Source organism: Furipterus horrens, unplaced genomic scaffold (assembly GCF_987537825.1).
Source record: "Furipterus horrens unplaced genomic scaffold, mFurHor1.1.pri manual_scaffold_6, whole genome shotgun sequence".
NCBI lineage: Eukaryota > Metazoa > Chordata > Mammalia > Chiroptera > Furipteridae > Furipterus > Furipterus horrens.
Window position 1 is genome coordinate 141,860,506 of NW_028327176.1, and position 25,762 is coordinate 141,886,267.

At 33.4% G+C, this 25,762-nt stretch overlaps 1 protein-coding gene across 1 annotated transcript in view; it reads right to left on the reverse strand.

Moving 5' to 3' along the window:
• The window catches only part of USP45 (ubiquitin specific peptidase 45), a 60,539-nt gene that overhangs the window by 9,826 nt on the left and 24,951 nt on the right, over positions 1-25,762 (reverse strand). The window contains exons 8-14 of the mRNA XM_090280564.1: positions 22,716-22,846; positions 17,298-17,385; positions 7,340-7,421; positions 5,409-5,500; positions 4,062-4,118; positions 1,451-2,120; positions 102-199 (exon numbers count right to left, since the gene is read on the reverse strand). Coding sequence (XP_090136690.1) covers positions 102-199; positions 1,451-2,120; positions 4,062-4,118; positions 5,409-5,500; positions 7,340-7,421; positions 17,298-17,385; positions 22,716-22,846 — 1,218 coding nt within the window. The remainder of the gene's footprint in view (positions 1-101; positions 200-1,450; positions 2,121-4,061; positions 4,119-5,408; positions 5,501-7,339; positions 7,422-17,297; positions 17,386-22,715; positions 22,847-25,762) is intronic.

Below are 25,762 nucleotides of genomic sequence, written 5' to 3' on the forward strand. Positions count from 1 at the left end.
CAATAAATTAGTGTCTAGTCCTTGACAGTATTTTATAAGACATAGGGTTCTACAAAACATCTGATGAAAATTACTATAGTTTTACTAAAGGGACTTTTTACCTGATGGAATCTTTTAAGATGGAGTATTAGGATAACTGGAACAGCAGAAATGAGCAACTGCTTCCTGGCATTAGTATAAATCCCCTCTGCTTTCTTTTCTGCATAAAATATAATAAACTTATTTGTAAGATTCCATCTTATCTACCATATAATATAGTCAACATTTATACAGAAGCATCGTGTCACATTTTTGAAAATATTAAAAAAGAAATTAGAATGAACTACTAATATAGGTAACAGTATGAATAAGTCTCAAGGCATTATGTTAAGTGGCAAAGAAGCCAGAGACAAAGGCTATGTATTGTATGATTCCATTTATATAATACCCTGGAAAAGGCAAAGCTAAGGGAAAAGAATCAGATTAGTGAGTGCAGGCACTAGGCAATGGGGGAGGGGATAACTGCGAAAGGCCACAAGGAAACATTTTGAGACAATGGAAATGTTTTATATCTTGATGGTAGTTACAGGACTGTATATGTTATCAAAACTTATTAAACTACACGTGAATTTTATTGAATGCAAATTCTATACTACATGCAAATTCTATTATATGCAAATTCAGTAAACCGATTTTTTTTTTTTTAAGGAAATAAAAAAGAAATTAGACTTCTAGTTACAGGATGCCTCTGCTCCTTCCAAAACCACTGAAATGAAAGATTTCTTTTTAAGGCACACACACAAAGAATTGGTGAGGTGACACTTGCAACACAATTTTGGAAGCTGCAAAGGAGATGGACTAGTAGTGGCTTAGGACAATAATAAAATCTATATTTTGAAAAAAGTAGTCACAAGGAATCTGAGTATTCTCTCCATTTAATCAAGGCTAAAGGTGCACTGAAAATTTCCTACTTGGCAAGTCCCCCTTTTTCCATTTTTTCTAGTCAATTAAATGGTTATTATGTTGCTAGTTTTATAATATACAGTTATTTAAAATCTTCAAGTTTATATCTTTTTATGACTTTATACTAGATTAATGGGATTTGTGAAGCACATTAATCTTATCATTAATGTCACTAATGATAAAATTTTAAGTTTTCAGAAAATTTCTTCAGGGAAGTTTTCAGATAGCCAGTCCCCTGAGATAAAATTATGTGGATTTGCATTTTCAGGGCAGAGATGGATACTTCCTGTTCTTCAATTAATTTGAACAACAATCTATTGAACATTTATCTTGCCCAGTCAGTGCCTTCAGTGCTGAGCTACAAATATGGATACAAATAAGGCAACTCCCGCCTCCAAGTAGCTCAAGTATAGAGACAAGGTTCTTAGCTTCCTCTCTTTTGTATCTAATGCCAACTAGTCACTATCAGATAATCCATGAATACAAAAAATAAAAGCTAAATATTTACCTGCAGAACTGGTTTCCCTTTGGTGCTTCTGTTTCTTTTCAGTACAGTTCTCACACAGAAGCTTGTTATTCCCCATTAATAATTCCATAGATGTAAACTGATAGAGACAAGATTGAACTGAACATTCTTTAGAAGTGGTCACATAGCTCTGAGAAAGGGTCTGAAAAGCATTTTGGGGACTGTGAGACATCATATGCTTCTCCTCTGAAAAATATAAATTATTCGCAAGATTTAGTGACTGATTTTCCTCATCAAAATCTCTATCCTCAGTTACAGTGCTGCTTAAATGAAGTTCAGAAATGGCTTCAGCCACTCCTTCATCACCACTGTCACTCTCCTGGGCATGTGGTTTACTTGCTGAGGGATGGTGATGTCCATTTGTATGCACGCAGCATCCACTACTGGATCTAGGCAACACAGTCTGCTTCGCAGCACTTTCAGATTCTGAAGCCTCACTGTCAGCATCCACACTGCTTTCAGAACGGCTGGCTTCCTTTGCGCTGCTGTCGGTAGGGTTTTCTCTCAGGGCTGATCCAGTATTCATGATGCTTACGAACACTGAAGAATCCCCATTTACTTCAGTGTTTCCATTTTTCCGGTATAAGACAACAGCTTTATCTTCTCTGGATGACAATTTCCGTGTACGTTTTCTGCCATGAATTAGTTGATGCTGTAAGTTGACAGTGTTTTTAGAGAAAAGAATCTTGTGGCCCTACTGAAAATAAATGCCACTAAGTCTTACTTAAATGTTCCACAATTATTAAATAAATACTATTTCTAGTACTTCTAAAATCCATTTCCTAAATCTACATGAGCTACAACCAGTAGAAGATATACTAACAAATATTTCTAACTTAAAAATAACCTTTTACACAGGAAACCAACAACGGTTACTACCCATTTGAGAGAAGAGGACTTTTGTGGAACAGTGCTGTGAGGGAAGCTATTTAAATGTAAACCTTTGCATAATTTCTGTAGTCTTGCCACTTAAAAAGCCTTCTATGTAGTAAATTAGATCTGATAATATATAAATTTACAAATAACAGCATGTAAAAAAATTTTTTTAATAAAGTAAAAATTCAGATTTATTTCTTTAAATGCATATGGGACAATTCAACAACCAGGTATGTCCCTAGTGAAATAATGAGTATATACAATAGTCATCGATGACTGGTAAAATCACAGAAAGAGACATCAAACATGATGTGCACCTCCTTCAGAGAAGAATACACTACCACTGAAAAGATTTCATGCCAAAAATTAAATAATCAAACCTAAACCCAATTAGGCCCCATATACCTGGCTGCCTTAGAGAGAAAATAAAGGAGACAGAGGCACCTGTTAAGATGTGAATGCCACAGCAAAATGAATTACTATTGAAGGGGGAATGTGAGAAACTGCTTTGGAAAAAGATCTGATTTCAACTAATAAATTGCAAAAGAAAAAATAGGGAGAAGATTAAAAGAGATTTAAGAGACATGGCAATCAACTGCACTCTAGAGCTCTTTTTAAGATAATGAATTCAAGTAACAAAAAAATAAGCAAAAACAAAAAGAAAGTACAGTACTTATGAGACAACTGCAGAAATTTAATAATGACTGAATATTGGTACAACTACAAAATTACTAATATTTTTAGGTATGATAATGGTATTTTAAAAGAGTATTTATCTTTTCACCCTAGCCAGGTTGCTCAGTTGGTTGGAGTGTCGTCCTGTACACCAAGAGGTTGCAGGTTCAATCCCCAGACAGGCACATACAGGAGGTAACCGATGGATGTAGGTATATCCCTCACATCCATTTTTCTCCCTCTTTCTCCCCACCTCCATCTCTCTCTCTGAAATATCAATAAGATATGTCCTCAGGTGAGGGTTATTTTAAAAATAAAAGAGTATTTATATTTTAGAGATACACATTAAAGTATATGATATACTTGGGATTTATTCCAAAATAATCTGGGGTGGGGAGGTGGAGAATGTGAGATAGAGGTTAAACCATGATTAGCCATGAGCTGATAACTATGAAGCTGAGAAATAGCTACATGGGAGTTTATTATACTATTTTCTCTACCTCTGTATATTTTTGAAATTTTTCATAATAAAAAGTTCTAAAAAGCAGATGTCTCACAAATACATATAATCTTACATTACCTTTAGATGAAGAATGCTTCCTGGCAGTGCTGATTGATGAATAATTTCTATAGTAATAGAACCACTGTATTGACCATTGTCTCTCTCCTGTAAACCTCTATATTTACTAATTCTTCCCAAAAGTACAGGTTTTGAAACCTATATAGATGTCATGTCCATAACACAAAACTTCTTTAAGAAATAAGTTCTGGATATAACCTACTTTTAAAAAATTCTCATTTGAAATATAATTTCCTTAACTTTAATTCTCAAGATATAAGCAGAAGGATGTAAATTCCTTTAGAATAATAACTATATCATACTATATGAATGTATACACAAACCTCAATATCACACTGTACAAACTCAACTACTGTATATAAGAAATGATTCAATATCTGATAATATACTCAACAAATGTCTAAATATATGAATAAGTAAATACCCTTCACCAAAGACTTATTAAGTTTTTTTTCTCCTTACCCTTTCTTCTACTATAGGAAGTGAAATATCAATAAAAGGATCTTTCACCGTGGAGATCTTAAAAAGAAAACATATTGAGAACTTTAGGTAAAATTCTAATATAGACAGTGTAGTTTCGTAAAGACTTAAACAAATCAGACTTCCTGGGCCACTTAAAATTTTAAGTTAAAAAACTTTCCTGGAGCAAATAGTAATTTAATTGGGTATAGCAACACATATATAATCAAAAGAAGATATCTCAAAACTTCAATAAATGCAATCCTGTGGAGTTTTATAATGTTGTCACTATCACAATATCAGTAATATTTAAAGTAACTTCAAAATAAATTTAATAATAATGACTAACTAAATATATTAACATATTTGTGGTGAAATCAGTGCCATAGCATAAATGAAATATGAAAAAGCTATGAAAAAAGCCAAGAAGTTTGACTGTGTTTTGTAGATTCTGTAAGGTAATTGTTTTAAAAGATACTTTCTAGTTTGTGAGAGAGAAATCAACTTTTATGTTGCATATACTAGAAATTTAAGAAATATCTCATTGACAGTCTGTGCTTCCACAAGACTGTATGAGACTAAAGAAGACAGTAATCTGGGACAGAAGAAGGTACATAAAGACTCTCTTACAATAAAATCTGACAAAAGTGTAAACCCATCATACTCTAATAAGTCTTATGCTTTCAGAAATATTCCTTATCAAACAATAGAAAGCCTATAAAAACTTATACATCTTTAAGTTGTTATTAAAGGATAGAAGGCATTCCACAGATAAAAATTAACACTAAAATCAAAGATGAGTCAAGTCTACTAAAAAAAAGAAATCAACAAGTTAGATCACCCTAGGTTATGTTATTATATTAAACTATTTCTATGGGAATTACATTGTAGGGCAAGGTACACAGGATGGGGCAAAAGTAGGTTTACAGTTGTGAGTATGCAAGAGTTTATTCTTGTATTATTAATTATAATGTTATATTATTTTCCATACAAACATGCAAACCTCCTTTTGCCACACCCTATAGTTACATAACATAGTTATTCTCTTCATAGAACTTTCTTTTATTTCATTCAAAACAAGTAGTTAATACATTCGAGCATACTAAAATAAGCTAAAGAGAACTTCACAGGTTTCTCAGGAAGAAAAATAAAATCACACATTTATTTTTTTAAATTATGAATTATGTTTACTTTCCAGGAGTAAAGGATATAAGAACATTTTCAAAAACTATTATGTGGTCATCTGTCACAAATAAAAATAAATGACTGCTGATAATTATATGTGAAAAAATAATCAGAACAATGTGACTGTAAGCTATTCCATGTTGAAGTAAACTTCAAAGTACCTACATTTGCACATTCTTCACACATGACTGTGCTAGTTAATTCACCAATAAAGATCCGATCTATGAAGTTCATTTTCACACCTTCTCTTCCATATGCTGTAAACAATAATACTTTTTAATGCAAAAACACATCAACCATCAACCTTACAATGTAACACATTTTTTTTCCTGTTGATTTAAAAGATATCCAAGGCACATGCCCAGTACCACATTTAACAATGTATTTTACCACATGATCTTATGTCTTTCTCCTTTACAATTCTATAGAGAAAATGTGAGTATCAATTACAGTAGTCTTCAAGAAATAACAAACTGCTCTTAAAGGGTAAAACAAATAGAGCAATAACCATGATTTATACTACATCTCAACTGCTCCCATTAAATCCTATAAAGCTTCTGTGCCTAACCTTTTAGGGCTAACAGATGCCAGGGTCATAGCTATGAAAATGACAGAATAGTAAAGACAAGCAGACACAGCATAGAGTTAAGAATTAACATAGTTAATTAATAACTCTGCTAGATCCATAACTGCTTAGTTATATTAAAAATATTAAAATTATTCTGTTTAAAAAATATTTGTATATCAAAGGAAGTTATGTCAATGATTTGCTTCAAAATAATTTGGGGTTGGGAAAAAAATAGATGAAATCTAATACCCCATGAATTGAATGTAATGAGTGAGGTGATGGGTACATGGATATATGGACCTTCATATACTATACTCTCCATTTTAATAGAAGTTTGACATTTTCCATAGTAAAACAGTGGGGGAAAAAATATTAACAAATCTATTTATTGCAGTCTCAAACTTCAATCTTTTGGGAGTCTCTATCTTCTAAAACGTATTTTCTACTTTTTAAAAACATTATTTGAAGCACTGAATAACAGAGGAGACATATCTGGATATATAAATAAACATTTATTAATTATTACTATGAGAAATGATGATACACTAAGATGTTTCATTAAGAAAATTTGTACAAAGGATTAACAACAGAAAAGATTTCAAAACTGGAAAGAAATGAAAAATACTAGGCAGTTACTCTAAACATACACTAGATGGCACTATCTCAAAACAAAAGAGCATGCTTGAAAATACACATTTTTAAAAATCTTGAACCCATAACTGCATATAAGGTTTCAGCATATATAATCACAATGTATATTTGTTTATAAATTACAGACATATAGTGTGTACATATAACACTATGAGAATGGAAATTAGAAAAGAGAATAAATAAAATACAAATAATATTTTTGAGTGTCTCCCAAAAAAGACTTTATACCACTATTAATTAATATCTCAAGGCAGAATATACATTTAGGACACAGCAAATCACGAATAACAACAGACTATAAACCCACACTTAAATATTTTAACTGGTCAGCTTTGATTAGACAGTCATTGTTTTTGCCTCAGATTTTGGCTGATGAAAAGTTAACACAAGGAGTAAAATAGACACGTATGCTTGACCTAGTAGTACTCGCTTAAATAAATGGTTTTCTTGCAGGAATCTTTGGAGCACTTAATCATGTTGTCCAGTTAGAGTTGTATAATATCCATAAGTCCACTCAACAAAGCACACCTCAACTGCAAAATGGTACAACATGATAAAAGTGAACTCCCAAGTAAGGATGCTACTTTTAATAACCTTTCAAGTTTCCATTAGGATACCTCATATAAGAGCAACAGTGTCAATTTGTATATTTGATATAAGTTTTATTTTATTTTTTTAACTCACATGGATAAGTTCTAATATTTAATTTCTATGACCCACTATGCTATCTTGCAGCTACTGGAATAAGTACACCCTCATTTTAAGGCAATTGCTTTAGGGCATTCATTCACATAATGCTCAGTTCTTTTTCCCCTGAAAAGAACTTCTTAATATTTTCTTCTATAAGAAAGTTTTAACAGTGAGATGGTCAACATACCTTTGACTTTTTTTCTAGTTTCATCATCAGCAGTTTTAGTTGTTGGGTTATTAAATGCTTTCAGAATGCCCGCTTGTATTCTCTGTAAAACAAAGTTAATAAGAACTTATTAAGAATCTGTTTTTTCAAAGCAGTATTTTGTGTTCCTTTGAATAGTCTGGTTTAGTTACAGTTAATTCCAGCCTCAGCCTCTTAATAATAGAAGGACTTCCAAACAGCAAGGTACACTGGATCTCAGTACCCTAGTCTGTAAAATAAATTGTCTGAATGTTTTAAAGATTAAATACGTCCTTAAATTCCATAAATGAACAATTTTCTTATTTGAGGGAGAATTTGAAATGAGAGTCAAAGTTTCTATGTTTAGGCAAACAGTCTAGTCTTACTATTCTTAGAGGTTTAAAGCAACTTCTCCCTCTTTTCCCTTCTCTCTCCTTCTTTCTCCATTTGTTTCCCCCTCCTCACTCTGTCCCTAAAAATGATGTATTCCTTGAACAGGACAAAAAGTCACATATAGACCATATGAAATTTCTTGTCTACGATGAAAGTCATAATATATAAGGATCTCTTAAACTGGCCACTATAACTTCCATATAGAATATGTTATTTACATAAATATATAAATAAAGTCCAGAATATCAATGACATCCACAAGAATATCCCAATATTTGAATTTAGCTGTGAATAATGATCATTTTTTCATGTCTTTAGCAGCTCTTAGTAAATGACAAGGTTTGTTTTCATAACTCTTGCATATGTTTTAGGAAAGACCCAATCTCACAGAAAATTTTTAGAATACATTAAAACTACATATTCCAAAAATAAAAACTTATCAAAGCTAATTATCTTTCATACAAATTATGCCCCCTAATTAGTAGATAAATTAAGTCATCTCTAATTCACATTTGAACAGTGGGGTGAAAGGAATGTTTGTTAATTATCCTTCAAAACATTTTTTAAAGTAAAGTCAATCAAAGGTTTTCATATGTGTAACTGCTGTTTGATCTGGACTTCCTGGTCTAAAAATACATAATTTTGTTTAAAAAAATCATTATGTCAAAGAGAAACTAAACTCAAACTGGAGACTTCCTAGAGAATAATGAAAACACTACATATCAGAATCCATAATACTTTCTACTGTTTAGAAGTCATAGCCTTAAATATTTAAGTCAATTGAAAAGAATAGAAACAAATAAATTAAGCAGCCTACTTAAAAGTTTAGAAAAAAATCAATACTGAACAAAAGTAAAAGAAGAAAGTTAGTGAAGATAAAGTGATTCTGTGATTGGGGGATAAATAAGCCTACTAGCTCATCTTAATCAAAAGTTAAAAAGCCTAACATCACATCTAAAATTAAAGACATTTAAATAATCATGAGAGACCACTTTGCTTGACTCTCATGTAATTACACTTGAAAAAAATTTTTTTAAACTATATAATTTTTTAGGAAATTAATCCCAGAAAAGACAGAAAATCTTACAACTTTCATTGGGCACGAGGGGTGGAGAGAACATTGTCAAATAACACCTTACATAAAGCTCCAGGCTCAAACAATTTCACAAAGGAATGCCATGAATCCTGTAGCACAGTTAGACCGAGAAGCTTTTACTCTAGTAGTGCACATCATTACAGTAATATAAACCATCATATTAGTAGATGTGGGAGAAAAAATTCAAAACCTTAGTATTCCCTATTCACTATGATTAGTTATCAATGCATTAAAGTTCTAATCATTTCATTTGATAGAAAAATAAATGTCAGAGGTATAAAAATTATAAAGAAGATAAAATATAATGAAATCAATAGCCTTCACACAAACAAAAACCTAAAGATATGGAAGAAAATACCTTATTTATAATAGTGACTAAAAAGAGAAAATAGGGATTAACTTAAGAAATCTGTAAGATCTGTAAGATCTAAGTGAAGAACACTTTAAAACCCTACTGAAGGACACAAAAGAAAACTTGATCACATAGAAAGACACACTATATTCTTGGCTAGCTCCTAATATTATAAACATTTCAATCCCCCCACCCAAACAGATAGGTAAATAGAATGAATGGAAAGTTGAGAAATATACCCAAATACATATGAAAATTAGTATAATTAGGATGTTATTAACTTAGTGGGAAAAATGTACTACACAGTTCAGGTCACAGTAGGACAATCAAATGAAAAAGAGAAAAAGGAAATATATTCCAACTGATCAAGAGTTAAATCTAAAAATGAATAATAAAAGTACTAAAAGAAAACATGGGAAATTCTTATATAACCTTGGAGTGGAAATGCCTTTTTTGCCTTTTTTAACTATGACTCTCAGTATCCAAAAGCCATTAAAAAAAATCATTAAATACAAAAACAAGAAATTTTAAAATTTTATTAAAAAACCTGCTTTCACATTATAAGTAAAATCAAAATACAAATGACAAATTTGGACACATAGTCTCTCCTAGTACAAAAAACTTTTAGAAATCAGCAAAGATACAAAACCTAGTAGAAAAATGGGCAAAAAAAAATAGGAACAGAACAGATGAAAAGATATTGAGCCTCATTTAAAAGAGGAATGTGCGTTAAAACTATCTTGAGATACCATTTTCTACCTACCAGATTGGCAAAAATTACAGTTTGACAAAACAGTCTTTTGGTGAGGCTATGGGGAAACAGATTCCCTGATATGGTATGTTGCTGACAGAAGTGAAAACTGTATGCCTATGAAGGACAATTTGATCCAGCAAACTCATTTCTGTACTTATACAGATATACCTACATACGTGCAGAATAATATAGACACATTATTCATCATAACATTGTTTGTAAAAGCAAAAAACACTGGAAACAACATATAAGGGTTAATCAATAAAGTGGATTAAACATTTTAAAAAATATATTTGAATGATTATGCTATTACAGTTGTCTTAATTTTTTCCCTTTTGTCCTCCTCTGCCCGATACCTCTATTCTCTCCATAAATCCACCCCCCTCCCCGACTTGGTTCATATATATAAGTTCTTTGGCTGTTCATTACCTATACTGTTCTTAACATCACCCTGTCTATTTTGTACCTACCAATTTGTGCTTCTTAATTCCTGCACTTTTACCCCTATTCTCCCCTTCCCCCTCCCAACTGATAACCCTCCAAATGCTCTCCGTATCTATGATTCTGTTCCTGTTCTGCTTGTTTGCTTAGTTTGTTATTTGGATTCAATTATTGATAGTTGTGAATTTATTGCCATTTTAATGTTCATCATTTTAATCTTCTTTTTCTTAAGTCCCTTTAACATTTCATATAATAAGGGCTTGGTGATGATGAACTACTTTAGTTTTACCTTGTCTGGGAAGCACTTTATCTGCCCTTCAATTCTAAATGATAGCTTTGCTGGACAGAGTAGTCTAGGTTGTAAGTCCCTGCTTTTCATGACTTTGAATATTTCTTGACAATCCTTCTAGCCTGCAAAGTTTCTTTTAAGAAATCAGAGGACAGTCTTATGGGAATTCCTTTGTAGGTAATTGTCTGCTTTTCTCTTGCTGCTGTTAAGATTCTCTATCTTTAACCTTTGGCATTTTAATTATGATGTGTCTTGATGTGGTCCTCTTTGGATCTAGCTTGTTTGGGACTCTTTGTGCTTCCTGGACTTGTATGACTATTTCCTTTTTTTAAATTAGGGAAGTTTTCTTTCATTATCTTTTCAAGTAAGTTTTAAATTTCTTGCTCTTCCTCTTCTCCTCTGATAGCTCTATGATTCAGATGTTAGTATGTTTAATGATTTTCCAGAGGTTCCTAAGCCTATCCTTGTTTTCTTGAATTTTTTTTTCTTCCTGCTGTTCTGATTGAATGCTTTTTCCTTCTTTGTGTTCCAAATTGTTGATTTAATTCTCAGCTTCATACTCTCCACTGTCAGTTCCCTGTGGATTTTTCTTTATTTCACTTAATGGAAACTTCATTTCTACCTAGATCTTTTTTAGGTCATTGAAGTACCCAGTGAGTTCCTGGAGCATCCTGATAACCAGTTTTGAACTGTGCATCTGATGGGTTGCTTTCTCCATTTCATTTAGTTCTTTTTCTAAAGTTTTATTCTGTTCTTTCATTTTGGCCATATTTCTTTGTCTCCTCATTTTGGCAGCATCTCTATATTTGCTTCTGTGTAGTAGGTATAACTGCTTTGACTTTCTGTCTCAGATGTGTGGCCTATTGTAGAAAAGAGCACCTGTTAAGTTGTATGGGGCAAAGCCTTAGGTAATCACCAGGGTGGAGCAACCCATGTCACTGCTCTGTGGCTCTGTGTGGGGAAGGGCTCAAAGAGGGGACTATTCTGCTGCCTGGCCTCTGAAGTTTTGCCCAAGAAGAAGCTGTCTCCCCACTCTCACTTCACTTTCTCCCCATATGCCACTGGTGCCCTTCCAGCTGTTGCCCTGGTGCTGAATTCCAGAGGGGGTATTCCTGAGTCCTAAGTCCATTACGGGCTCGTTAAGAGGAGGTAGTTTCTTCCACCCCTCGAACCAACACTGGTTTTTATAGCCAGAAGTTATAGGGACTTACATTACTGGCACTGGGACCCTGGGCTGAGTGATCTGGACTGGGTCTGGGACCCCTTGCTCCCGAGGTATCCCTCTCATTTTTATCCACCACTCATGGATGTGGGACTGCCTGTTCCCATCTCCTCATTTCTCTGTGCCATTCTGCCTCTCTCTTTGCACCTCTCTATGTCTCCTTCCCTCCTATCCATCTGGATGAATGTGGTGTCTTTAAATCCTTGGTTGTCAGACTTCCACACAGCTCTATTTTCTGACATTTCTGAGTGATATTTGTTTTGTAGTGCATCTGTATTTTTTTGTTAATTGTGTGCAGAGGCAGGGTGTGTTTACCTATACCTCCATCTTGACCGGAAGTCTGGTTGAACATGTTGAGCTAAAAAAAAAAGGGAAACGTCCTATCTTTTGAGATGGAAGTATTGTTACAATATCTCAAGTGAAAAAAACACCAAGGGCTGAAAGGTGTATATACACTTTATGCCACCTTTTAATAAAGAAAAGACCATATATATATATGGTAATGTAGGTATATTACCAAATGACAGCATAAACCAAGGAAGACAACAATATCACAACATCAGGACCAATACACAAGAGAGGCAAAGAAAATTGCCAGGATCAAGTTAGGAAAAATTCCAGAATGATGCCTATGCATCAAATGTGGGAAGAAACCATTACAGACTCGAGCAGTGAGACTTACAAAAAAGACATACACCTGACACCAAGATCTTCTCTGCCCCTGTATCATGCTTTTAATCTGAAGACAGACTGTATGGGGGAAAAGCTACTAATGTCCTTATTCTTTCCTCCATCCATGTTCTGCTGCCTGGACCAGCAGAGGACACACATTACACTCCAGAATCATCCTGCTTTGACCTATTCCTGAGAGCCACAAGCCAGAGCAGATATCACAGAGCAGCTCTGACCTTTCTGCACCACAGAATTACTACCTGGTCTCTGCTACACCTCAGCTAGTTGCCTTGACTTTGATGCGCCTGGCTCAGAACACATTCATCACTTTGCGCACTGACTTCCACAGAAAGATCTCTTGTACACTGTAGAAAGCCAAAGCCAGATTATGTTCCAGAGATGCTCTCAGCTCATCTTCTTTGCGGAGCCTTCATCCAATAATGTCAATAGGTTTGTGCTTGCTACCCAGCTTTGCAAAACTAAACAATATATCGTGTAAGAATACACGAATAGTTCTCAAAACTATAACAGAAAGCAATGGAATGATTTCTGCCGAAGTCAAAATAGTGGTTACCTTTAATGAGCAAAAAGTGGGGGGAAAAGGAACAACTTCTATAGCACTAATAACTTTCTATTTTTTGAACTCTGGGGGTGGTGGTAAGGAGTGTTACTGGTATTTATATTATGCTTAAAACTGTATGTAATTTGTACAATTCTTCTATGTGTAATATCTTTCATAAGTTTTTAACAACCTCCCACAATAATTGTAACACTGAGTTTCATTTATTTGCTGACCTATGATCAGTACATATTTCCTAGAACTGCTCACTACCTTCTTCTAGTGTATTTTGAAAGTTAATGTAAAATTTAAAAACTTAAATATATACAAAGGAGGGTATAAGAGTAAACATATAGTAATCCATACGATGTCACCCTGAAATATACTTATATGTGAAGATAGTCAAAATAATAGTGTTTAATTTTTGAGATAATCTTCAACTCAAACTCAGTAAATTTGAAAACTGATATAATTCAGATATTATCTAATCTAAAGCTGATTTACACATGAAAAAAATAATTTTTTTAACTAAATTAAATTAGAATGGTGTGAATTCCATGCAGGAGAAATATTTAATGAACATAAATAAAAGATTCCAAAAAATACCAACATTCGTCTGTAAATATTTACTATAATTGTAAAAATGCTCTCTAGTTACTGACTCAATTTAGAAATCTGTATATTTATTCTACAATCTGTACATTTTATTAACTTAGACATGACTTTCAATGTGATTTAATGAGCCTTCACTATATTTTAAAATGTAAGTTATGATATTACACTCTTTAATATCTGTATATTAAAAATGTGCAATTTTATGCATAAATGATCTCTTTAGTGCTCTATTCAGTAAGAGCATGTTATAGTCCTGAACTTTATAGTCATAAGAAAAAGACTTCAATGAAACAATACAAAAGGAGTTCAGGGGTTTTCATCATTACTAAAATATTCTGGTGGCAGACATAATACTGTAGCCTTTCCTCAATCAAAAACACAGTGATAAACTACAGCAACAACACGCTTAACAGCTGTGAGGTTCCCAGGCAGACAACGCAGCTCCTGCCTTGGTCCACACTGTAACTGACCACCCAATTGTCCTTGCTTACAAGACTGAATAGATCCACAGACTTGACATTTTAATTTTGCCACACCATGTAAAACCCTCAAAGAGAGGAGGAAAGATAAGAGCTTTTAAAAAACAGTGTTTCCTGGTGTACTGCCTGAATTTTCAAGTTCCTGTGAATCCCAGTGTACCATTACGACAAAAGAGTAATTTAATTTATAACAAAGAATGCCATCAAGTAATAGAAGTGAAATAGAAAAATGAATAGGGATAGATTTTTATTGTTTTATTTGTAATAACAACAGAAAGAAACAATGGAAAGTGATAATTTTTAACTCAATTTATAATGATACATGGCCACCATGTAAACATATTCCTGTAAATCACAGGGGAAAAAATTATTCTATCAATTGATAGTGTGAATTAATCCTAATGTAATTCCTATATCATCTGTAGGATCAAAAGCACCAAAATACATTTACTATTTCTAATATCAAGACAGAGCATTTCTCTCCACCTTGTTAACTTTTATGAACCCCCTCAACAAGAGTATCAATATACCAGAGTTATTAAATTAGATTTAATAGTGGTTCAAATAATGAAATAATTATGGTTAAATTATAAATTTTAAAAAAGGTATTATTTATATTGATCACTGAAGACCAAGCATTAAAACTAAAATTTAATAAGCAGTATTGTATAGAATTAGAAAGACCATTTGTTTGGTAGTGAGAAAGACTTAAATTTGAATCTCTATTCTTAGTATGTTCTTAGTGCTAAGAAAATGTGATAAAATAGTAGCTTATGGGGTATTGTGCTAATGTCCCTAAAACAGTTATTATAAATCACTTAATTTATTTTTTTAAAACAAACTACACTTAAGACATACACTTAAAACATAAGGCAGTATGATACCATCAATTTAACAGTTTATTAAACTTATAACCTATTCAAAATCTCCAAGAAACTAGTTAAGAGACCATTTATTATGTTTTTTTACCAATTCAAATTCTTAACAAAAATTGTCTTTTTTAAGGTTAAGCACAGACATAGTCAATAAATATTCACTGAGCATCTACTATGTGCAAGGCAAATGGGGTACAGTACCATTTCTTGAGGAGATCACAATCTAAGCTGACAAAGACATCAATTTAAATAGAAGGTGGTAGGGTTCATAATAAAAATACATAAAAGTAGAGAGATGACAGAAAGGGAATGACACCTTCAAAAGTCAATTTTAAGTCACTAAACAGCCAATTAAGAATGGCGTTGTTAATATATATTCAACCCTTTGTATCGTGAGTTCCACATCTGTGGATTCAAACAATTGTGAGAAAATATTTGGGGAGGAAAACATGTTATGTTGTTGCTGACATGTACTATGTAGTTAGGCCTACCACTGTTGCCTCTGTATTTAACATGTACAGGCCTTTTTTCTTGTTATTATACCCAAATACAATGCAACTATTTACATAGCATTTACATTTTATTAGGCATTATAAGTAATCTTTACAAGTGATTTAATATGTGAAAGAATGTGCATAGGTTACATGCAAATACTTTTATATAAAGGACTTTAGCACCCAAGGATTTCGGCATCTTTGGGGGCTCTGAAACCAATTCCTCGCAGATATGGAGGGACGACTATACACTGTTTGGTAATATAAGGGAGTAACTAATTTTTAAGTCAATTTCAAATAAATTATCTCTTCACTGAAAACTGGTCAGTAGGACTAAAGAAACACTATAAGGTTACAATCCAAACAAAGTAGGATCAAAAAATAAAATAAAATAGAGTCCAGTCTTTCCAGTAACATAGTACCACCTACCACAAGCAGATGAGCACGTGCTTGGTTTACTACATATTAATATATAGATTAAAAAGTGTATTCACCTGGAAGGGAAAATAGGATTTCACGAATTATGACAATTATGATTGACAGGGGCTCCCCACAGTGCTATGTTGAGAAAGATGCTGAGATTGAATCCAAAATCAGCAGAACTGTTATGAATAATGAGCAATGTCTGCTATGAATAAGAAAGGGGAGAAATGGAGGATATGTTCTGTGTATTTAACATCTATAGTATCTTGAATTTTCTCCAAAAAAAAAAATTGTATCTTATATGTACAAGACCCCCACAAAAAAGTTGAATTTAACTAGTTTAATATTGAAGTCAACAAACAGACAATCAATTAAGGGATTGGATTACAATAAATCCTGTTTAGGGAATCCATCCAGTCCATAAACCATTCCTTTTTTCCTGAGAAACATTCCCTGATCCAGGGCACAGGATCCCCAGTCCCCCAGCCACAGGACCTGATACCTGATTGCATCCTAATCCAACATGGGATGACAAAGTGTCCCTCTCTTGGGAATTTAGAATTGGGATTCACAAATAGCCAGTTTCCTTTTTATACATGTAGAACTGCAGCACACAAACTACGGTGGTCATGTGCTACCACTCAGTCAGAGAAGGAGAGAAAAAAGTCAGTCTGCAGAGAGATGGATAAAGAAAACCTACAGAACCAGAAAAACTAGACAAATAAGAATACTTTCTGGATTCCTGAAAACCTTCTTGTCCCAGCTAAATCCCCCTTCACCTAGATTCTTAGATCTCTTTTTTTAATTTAAGCTAGCTTGAGCTGATTTCTGTTATTTATGGCCAAAGGGCATTAACTAATAAAGGATAATAAGGGTTGTGAGAAAGTGAAAGAAAATAATCTTACAGAAGAGAAAAAAAAGATAGAGAGAAGAATAAAGAGAATAGGTAAAAAAAAAAAAAAATCAAGTGACTTCTCAACCGCACATTAAAATTACAATAGAAATTAATTCCTTCAGTTCTGTAACCTCTTTTTAAAGAGTATATATGATAAACATAAAGAAACCTGACCTTGGCCCTGACCAGTGTGGCTCAGTTGGCTGGGCATCATCCTGGTTAAATACTGGTCAGGGCACAAGCCTGGGTTGTGGGTTCGGTCCCCAGTCTGGGTCCGTGTGAGAGGCCACGAATGGATGCTTCTCTCTCACATATGTTTCTTTCCCTCTCTTTCTCCCTCTCTTCCCCTCTCTCTAAAAATAAATAAAAATCTTAAAACAACAACAACAAAAAAACCCTGACCTTGGTTTCTTCTGTCTTCACTGCATCCAGCAGATAATGCAGAAGCTCCTGACTGTCCTGCTGTTGAAAACTTTTAAATCGAGGGGCCCTATGTTGTAAAAACAAAACAAGAAAGAAAAAAAAAAAAAAAGATCATTACATCAGCACTATATTACTAATATTAGAATCACTTTGAAATAACATGTAGTCAAAGATTAAATTTACTTCTTTTTCTACTAAATCAAAAGACATAATATGATTACTGTTCCAATTAGGATGAGAACTTAAGTATACTGAGAACAATATGACTCTCATTTATTAGACAACTACTACAAACCAACCAAATACGTTAAGCTTTCCATATGTAAAAGTCACATAATTCTCAAATAAACATGGGATTTACTATTTTCTCCAGTTTATATATGAGGGCTCAGAGGGATTAAATAATGTGCAAAGTCACACAGCAAACAAAAAACAGTATTCAAACCCAAGTTACTGTTATTATATTCCTACGTCAAAATAACCAAAAGACAAGCAAATGATTATTTATATTAAGATAAAGAACTATAAATGTGTCTCTGTTAATGTATTTATTTCAAAGATTTGACAGATTTTCTGTATATTAATTTTAAAAATCAGGTGCTAGTCATAGAGACATCAACACATGTTCAGTTGATTTCAGTTACTTTAAAAAGTAATATTCCTAGCAATAAATTCCAAGGCTAAATGAAAATTTTGCCTTAAATGATAACAAGTACTAAATTTTAAAAGTGCTCTAATTAAGATGAAGAAAAAATTTTGTCGAAATAACATAAAATACTAAGAATATTTTATGTAGCACAAGACAAGTTTACCATGGTCTCATTATGATATGGTATAGCACACAACTTACCTCATTCGATATACACAACAGCACTTTTAAGAAATTCATGATTTAACATGAACATCATTTTACACTTGAGAAAACGAAAAACAAGCTGAGTGCCACTGACATAAATCCAGGTCTTCTGATTCTTGAGTTCAGTACTTAAGCATTATTCCTCATTATCTCACGATAAACATTCACCCTAGTAATGCACTAATGTGGGGCACTGGTGCTAAAAAGCTATCTGAACTCGTAGTGACTCTAGCCTGTAACAGGGACCATCATTTCAGTTACTACTACTCAGTCTTCCTAAGAAGCAGCAGACAGCAGCATGATGCTAAGAACACTTCCACTGACTCCCCTGAGGGGCCTCCCTTTCTGCATGTGCTGGGTGTCCACCTCCTAGATCAGAGATGAGGACAGAAACCAAGATAGACACAAATTCCAACCCTATTTGGGCCTCCACAGCTGGAATCCACTGAAAGGCAGAAACTGCACAACACTACACCTATGTAGGTACCAAGAAAGGTCAGTGGAGCAGAAGAAGGCTGGAGAGGGAAGCAGGGAGATTCTTCAAAGCTCCTCACCAGCTGGGTGACAGGTAGGAGAAGACAGCTATGGCTTTCAAAACAGGCATACAGGAAGGAAATTAGTCTTGAACAAAGGAGGAGCTGTCCCCACCATGATTCTGCCTATAGCTCCATCTCAACCAGCACAAAGCACTTCTAAACCATTGAAGAACACTTAACAAGCCTGGACTCTTCTCTTTCTTCCTTTACCTAGGATGGGGGGAAAATCATATGCTGACTTATAGAAATCTCTAATGGAGATTCTGAGCTACCAACACCAAAAGGGACAAAAGAAAAGAAAAGAAAAATCACCAAATATATGAAAAGATTCACCCCATTCAAAACAAGGGAAACTCTATACAGTCACAGGAAATGTATCTTAGTAAAAGTGTTTCTGTGAGAAAGAGGAGGGAACCTTTAAAAACCTCAAATTGTAAGAGGAAAATATATGCACACTCATAAAACAGGAATAGACTGCCAAGAAAAAGAAATTTTCCTTTGGATGAAGATGAATCAGTCCATTCATAATCCAGAAACTCTCTATTCCAAACATAACAAATATAAAAAGAGAAAACAAAAAAGGGCTTAGGTGAGATTCAATTAAAAAAAGACCCACAAAGCAAAAATAGAACTTAAACAGGAAGACAAAAAAGTGTAACAGACTTTATGGGCTCTGGGCCTGAAGTCTCAGCCCTGAAGGGTAAAGAAAACTGTAAGTCCTCACCTGAGACAGGGGCCAGACCCAGGCTCACTGTTGAAGGGTGGTGGATCTTCCCAAGAGCCTGATAGGAAGCCTTTAGGCAAATGTTGCCTGAGGCTACAACAGAACACAGTCTAGTGATCTGCAACTGGCCCAGGCCTTCCACAGACTCTTCTCACATCCCCAAACCAAGGTAGCAGACAGGTAACTGTAAGCCAGTAAAGGACCTGGACCTTCAAGGCCAGTCTGTAAGGGTAGGCATGAGGCTACCTTAACATTTTCAATTTTTAGGCAGTGAGGATGGGGGTATGAGGAAGGAGAGGTGATGGGAGTGGTGGGAAAACAAGGAGAAGTAGAGGAAATGGGGGATAGCAAGGGGAGCAAAGGTGGTTGAGGACTACAAACAAAAAAAAATCTACTCCGAAGGAGACTACAGTGCAATATTGTCAAACACATAAAAAATATAATGTTAAAAAAATCAACAATTGAAATGAATTTACTTCACTTCAAATAAATGTTATAGAACTGTCCCAAAGATGTTATAATAAATATGTTGAGAATGTCCAAAAACATACAGGCATAACTGCCAATAGAAGCCTAGATATTATGAAAAGTTGGAAAAATAAAATAAGAACATGTACAATTGATATTAATAAGATAGCCAATTAAAAATATTAGAAATAAGACAATAAAACCACATGTAAGAGTACAAAAGATAAATGTTAAACTACTCAGTGGAAAGGTGAATTAGTAAATTAGAAGATAATACTTAGGAACATGCCCAAATGTTATCATATGCTGTATTTTCATTCTATCTTAAGAATTAGGTTGCACTCTTTAAGGTACATGACACACTACAGAATATTCTTAAGGTAAATCTAACAAAGTACATGCAGGATTTGTAGGCTGAAAATCACAAAACTTTAATGAAAAAACCAAAGATCCAAATAACTAAAAAGATATGTCATAATCATTCATTGGAAGACTCAATATTAAGATGTCAATTCTCCCCAAACTAATCTACACATTCAGTGCAACTCCAACTGAGAAACTAATTCTAAAATTCATATAAAAAAGGAAGGGACCTCAAATAGTTAAAAAAAAAAAAGAGAGAAAATATCAAGGAATCACACTGCCAATTCCAAGATTTACTATGAAGCCACAGTAATCAAGACATTGCAATACTCAGGTAAGGAGAGGTAAATGTAACAGAATAGTGTTCAAAACTATATCCAACCTGTCTGACTTAAGTCTTCACTTGGTTTTTTAAAAATCATTTTTTTAAATATATAACTCTTTTTAAAGTAAACATAATAAAGCAAAAGAAAATGCAATTTTTAAAGGTTTTCAAATAATATGTCACCCAGTAATTCTATTTGTCCTACTAATGACTCTCACAAGTACAAGATGTATATACACACATTCACATATACAGGGTTGAACAAAAGTAAGTTTACAGTTGTTCATATGGAAAATAATACAACAGTTAACAAATAATAATACAACAATAAACTCTATTATGCGTACTCACAACTGTAAACCTACTTTTGCCCCACCCTGTATATCAATATGTAAAATCAAATAAGTTATATCTACATGTACTATATGGAAAGATGTACAAGATATATTAAGCAAAACAAACAAGTTGCAGATAATTTTTATATGTCTGTATATACATAATTACTTTAAAAAAGAATAAAAAGCAATACTAGTTTGAATTATCATTTAGCATGTATTTAATAATAGTTTTTAAAAATTTATAAATCTTTATAAAACCAAGAAAAAAATTATACAAAACAAAGTTATTTTGTATAGAGCCTAAAACAAATTTCTAAAGCACCTAATATCCTAAAAATTCTTAACTTTATGAGGCACCCATGTCTTGGAAACTTTTCAGGGATTTTTTTTTGTTCCTCAGGCTTTAAGAAAACAGCATTTGCCAAGCAAATGAAATAGACAATATACTCACTATATTTTTACTACATTTAATATGATGGCACCCTATGCTAAGTGAAATAAGCCAGTCACAGAAAGACAATACAGCATGATTCCATTTACACACGAAGTCTAAAATAGTCAAATTCATGGAATCAAAGAGTAAAATGGTGGTTGTGAGGGGTTGGAAAGAGGTGAAAATGAGGAGCTGCTAATCAATGGGCACAAAGTTTCAATCAAGCAAGATGAATAAACTCTAGCCCTGTCCGGGTACCTCAGTTGGTTAGAGGGTCACCCTGATACACAAGGATTATGGGTTCGATCCCCAGTCAGGGCACATACAAGAATCAACCAATGAATGCATGGATGAGTGGAATAACAAATCAATGTTTCCCCCTGTCTCTCTCTTTCTATCTCTATCTCTCAATCTCTCCTTCTCTTTCTCTAAAAAATCAATCAATAAAAATTTTTTTAAAAAGATGAATAAGCTTTAGAGATCTGCTGTACAACATTGTACCTCTAGTCCACAATAATATATTATACACTTAAAAATGTTTAAGAGGGTAGAGCTCATGCTGTATTCTTCCAACAACAGATTGAAAAAAATTAACATTGGCACATACTATGAGATAAAATATAATAAAACACAATACAATGTCCTGGCACAGATAATGAGCTTAAATTAAAATGAAATATTAAAGATTGTAGATACACAAAAATGCCAGTTTGCATTTAAAGAATGTTGTTTCTACACATTTTAGTTAATTGTGGACTGCGTAGTTTATGAGCTCCATAACGAGGTCCATTTTTAATATATAGGGTGGGTACCTGGATTCTAGCAAGTACTGACAACAAAGTAAATTCTCAAATTTCTAGATGAAGGAATAAGTAAATACATTAAAGTTAAGTCAGGACCTTTATCGTATATGTTTATTTTCAGGCACTCAAAGATTTTGTTTGTAAACATACTGTAATATCTTGAGAAATTCAGTTAAACTCTATTTGTCTCAAAGTTTCTCTTTTAAAAGAAACTAGGTTAGATGACCTATTATAGTACCTTTTAGATTTTACAATTCTATAATTTTCTCCTCTATTTGCATCCTGGTTTTGTCACTATGAAATGAGGTAAGCTACTCATCTTCTATGGGTCTCAGTTTCCTTACAGATAAAATTGGGATAAATAATCACCTCTTCAGAGTATTACAAGATATAATTTTCATAAAGCACAGAGCTAAAATTAAATAATGTTAATTCTTTCTCTTGGTAGTCTAGGCAAAATAGCAATGTTACAGTAAGAGTGAAATTACTCATTAAGTATAAAAACAACAGTATTTTGTAATTCATGATTTTAAGAATGTAGGTGCACCCACTTCTGACAAAGCTGATTGAAAAGAGCTTTAGGAGAAAGCGGTCCTTTTTCAGTTTCCTTCATGCTGTGAAGAAATAGGATCAAGGCAGAGGTCAATGGTCCAGGGCTTGAAAGTTCTACCATCAATGGATCCTTTAAAAATATGATCAACTCTATGTCAGAAATATGTAACATATTATTTAAAATCAAATAGTTATATTTTGTTTAAATGATGACAACTATATTGCTTCAACTGTACTAAGAAACTTTATTCTCTTATATATAAAATAAATAAAAATAAAATGGAATTATCTTGAAAAACACGGATATTATCATATCATCTGCCCCTTTACTTAATAAAACTATTAGCTTAAGAATGAAATCACCAATCTTCAGTTGCTTGTAACTGTCTCTTAATGTATTCTCCTAAAAGTAAAATTATTCATCTACTTGATATTTGCATCCCTGTACAAAATAATTATAAATTATTTTTATTAGCACATACCCTTCTTCTCCCCAAATATTTTACTATTAAATAAGGAATGGGAAATTATGTCACCAAATCGCTATACCATCTCTCTTTTAAAGGGAAGAGACAAAAGCTTGACAAGTACCTTAAATCGTGTGAAGAATCAATATACTTTATTTTAGAATTTTTTTCCCAACAAGTTTTGTTTTCTAAAATATTAATTTCACCAGTAACCTCCTTCTCCATATGGACAATGAATAAAAACCAGATTCCAAATATAATCCTCAAACATTATACTATGTTATCTTCTAGGAAAACTATCAAATATGCTGTCTCCTTCATATACTCATAAAACACACATTACATATATTTTCATACCAACTATCCTTAAAAATCCACCCTCTGGCTAAAACCATGAAAATGACAGGTTATAATTTTCCATAGTTTTTGAATGTCAAAAGTGCTTCCTGTCATGTTAAATATATTGAAGGTTACTTCAAGGTCAAATGTAATATCTAACGCAGTTTCAAAGCCCAAGAACCAAGGTATAGTTTCCCCGACTCCCAAGTAAAGCATTTTTAGACAAAGTAAAAATGTTCAGAATAAGTGAATAAATAACCTTAGTTTTAAAAGCACACTTTAACTTTGAAAACAAAACTAAGTTTGCTGATGAGAAGGCAATGATGCAATGATGAATCTCACAAACATGTTGATAGGAAGAAGCCAAATGAAAAACAATATATATTATATAATTTCACTTACATATAATATTAAAACAGGCCAACTGTTAGTGGCCAGGTTAGGGGCTATCCCTATCAGGTCAGGAGGTAGTACAAGCAAGGCAACCCAAAAGGGGCTCCTAGCTGCTGGTACTGTTCTGTTTCTTAAGCAAAGTGTAGGTTAGTCTCAGTTCAGTGTGTTCACTTTGTGAAAGTCCACCATCTATACAATTATGATGTACACTTCTCTGTATGAATACTTTAATACAAAGTTTTTTAAAAGTAAGCACACTAATGAGATGCATACAAATATTAGCAAGTTGAATCCAGCAACACATAATAATAATAATACACCATAACTAAGTGGGGTTTGTCCAAGGAATGAATATCAGGAAGGTCTGAAAATCATCATGTAATTTGCCACATTAACATAGAATAAAGAAGAAAAACCATATGATAACTTCAACAGATGCAGAAAAAGCATCTGACAAAATTCAACATCCATTTATAATAAAACTCTCAGAAAACTAGGAATAGAAGGGAATGTCCTCAACCTTATGAAGAACAGCTATGAAAAAACCTACAGTTAACTTCATTCTTAATAATAGGAAAAACTGAATGTTTCTGCCCTAATTTGGGGATTAAGGCAAGGATGTCTGCTCTAATCACTTTTATTCAACGTATTACTGATGGTTTAAGCCAGCACAAAATCGTAAAAAAAAGAAAAGAAAAAGAAAAAAAAAGAAACAAAAGGAATACAGATTACAAAGGACAATGTAAAATTGGTTATTGAAAGAGTAGTGCTCCACACTGATGGGTCAAATGTATGTCCTAAAAAATACCTAAATCCTAAGACTGATTAGCTCTAATATTTAATTGCCATATAGTAATCTTGAGACACAGACCCACATGTGAAACAGTCAAACTTAACATTCAATCTCATTTCATAGGAAATCTTTTCAAATGATGAAGCATTAACTTCCACTTGGTAAAACAGTCTTCACTACCTTACGTCAAGAAAAGGGCATTGGGATCTACCATAAAAATTTCAAGGGGCCAAAATGGCAATGACTTTACAGTCTGCTTTTTCAACAACAAAAAAATACAATATTGTCTTTCAAAACTGACTCCCTTAGGAGAAAAATCTAAGTGGGCTAAGAATTTTTAGAACTCCTCTTTCTTGAGTTTCTGAGAGCCAGATCATGAGCTATACATACACTCTTTCTTCCTCTAAAACACAAACCAATTTATAATTAAAATCAATATTACTAGTGTCAATGCCCTTCACCAGAGACCACCAGAAACACACCTGCAGTGAACAAGGTGGGTTTACTGTTGCACTTGTTGCACTAAAGGAGAACACAGACCATGGGTATTCATCTCAATACCAGGGTATTTGAAAGAACCAATACGGCATTTGGGCTCTAGTTGGGTAATTCAGTGGGGAGTTTAAGCCTCAATTCTCTCAGAAAGTGGGGTAATTCTATAATTAGGTATCTCAATAAATCTTATCTGTGGGTGGGGCGAGGCAAGAATAAGGATGAAGCTATAACTGTAAAGAAATAGCACCCAATCGTTTTGGTCAAGAGACAGGGTGTTGGGATTTTCTAAGTGGTAGAGTAACCTGCTTTTTTGCGTGTGTTTAGATAAAATCATGAAAGTGGGCTTGCTTTGTCTCATTTTATCAGATTCAGAGTAACCTAACCTGGGCTGGTATTCCAAGAGATTGTTTGAATAACATAGCCTAACTGTGGATGCCTGGCCAGCTTTGGAATGTCAGAAGCTGCTTTTCTCCCTCCTCATTAGCTTAAAAACCTATTATCAGATTAGGCTTCAAAAAAACCTTTAGATGCTCACTATTAAAACTAAATCTATCTTTAA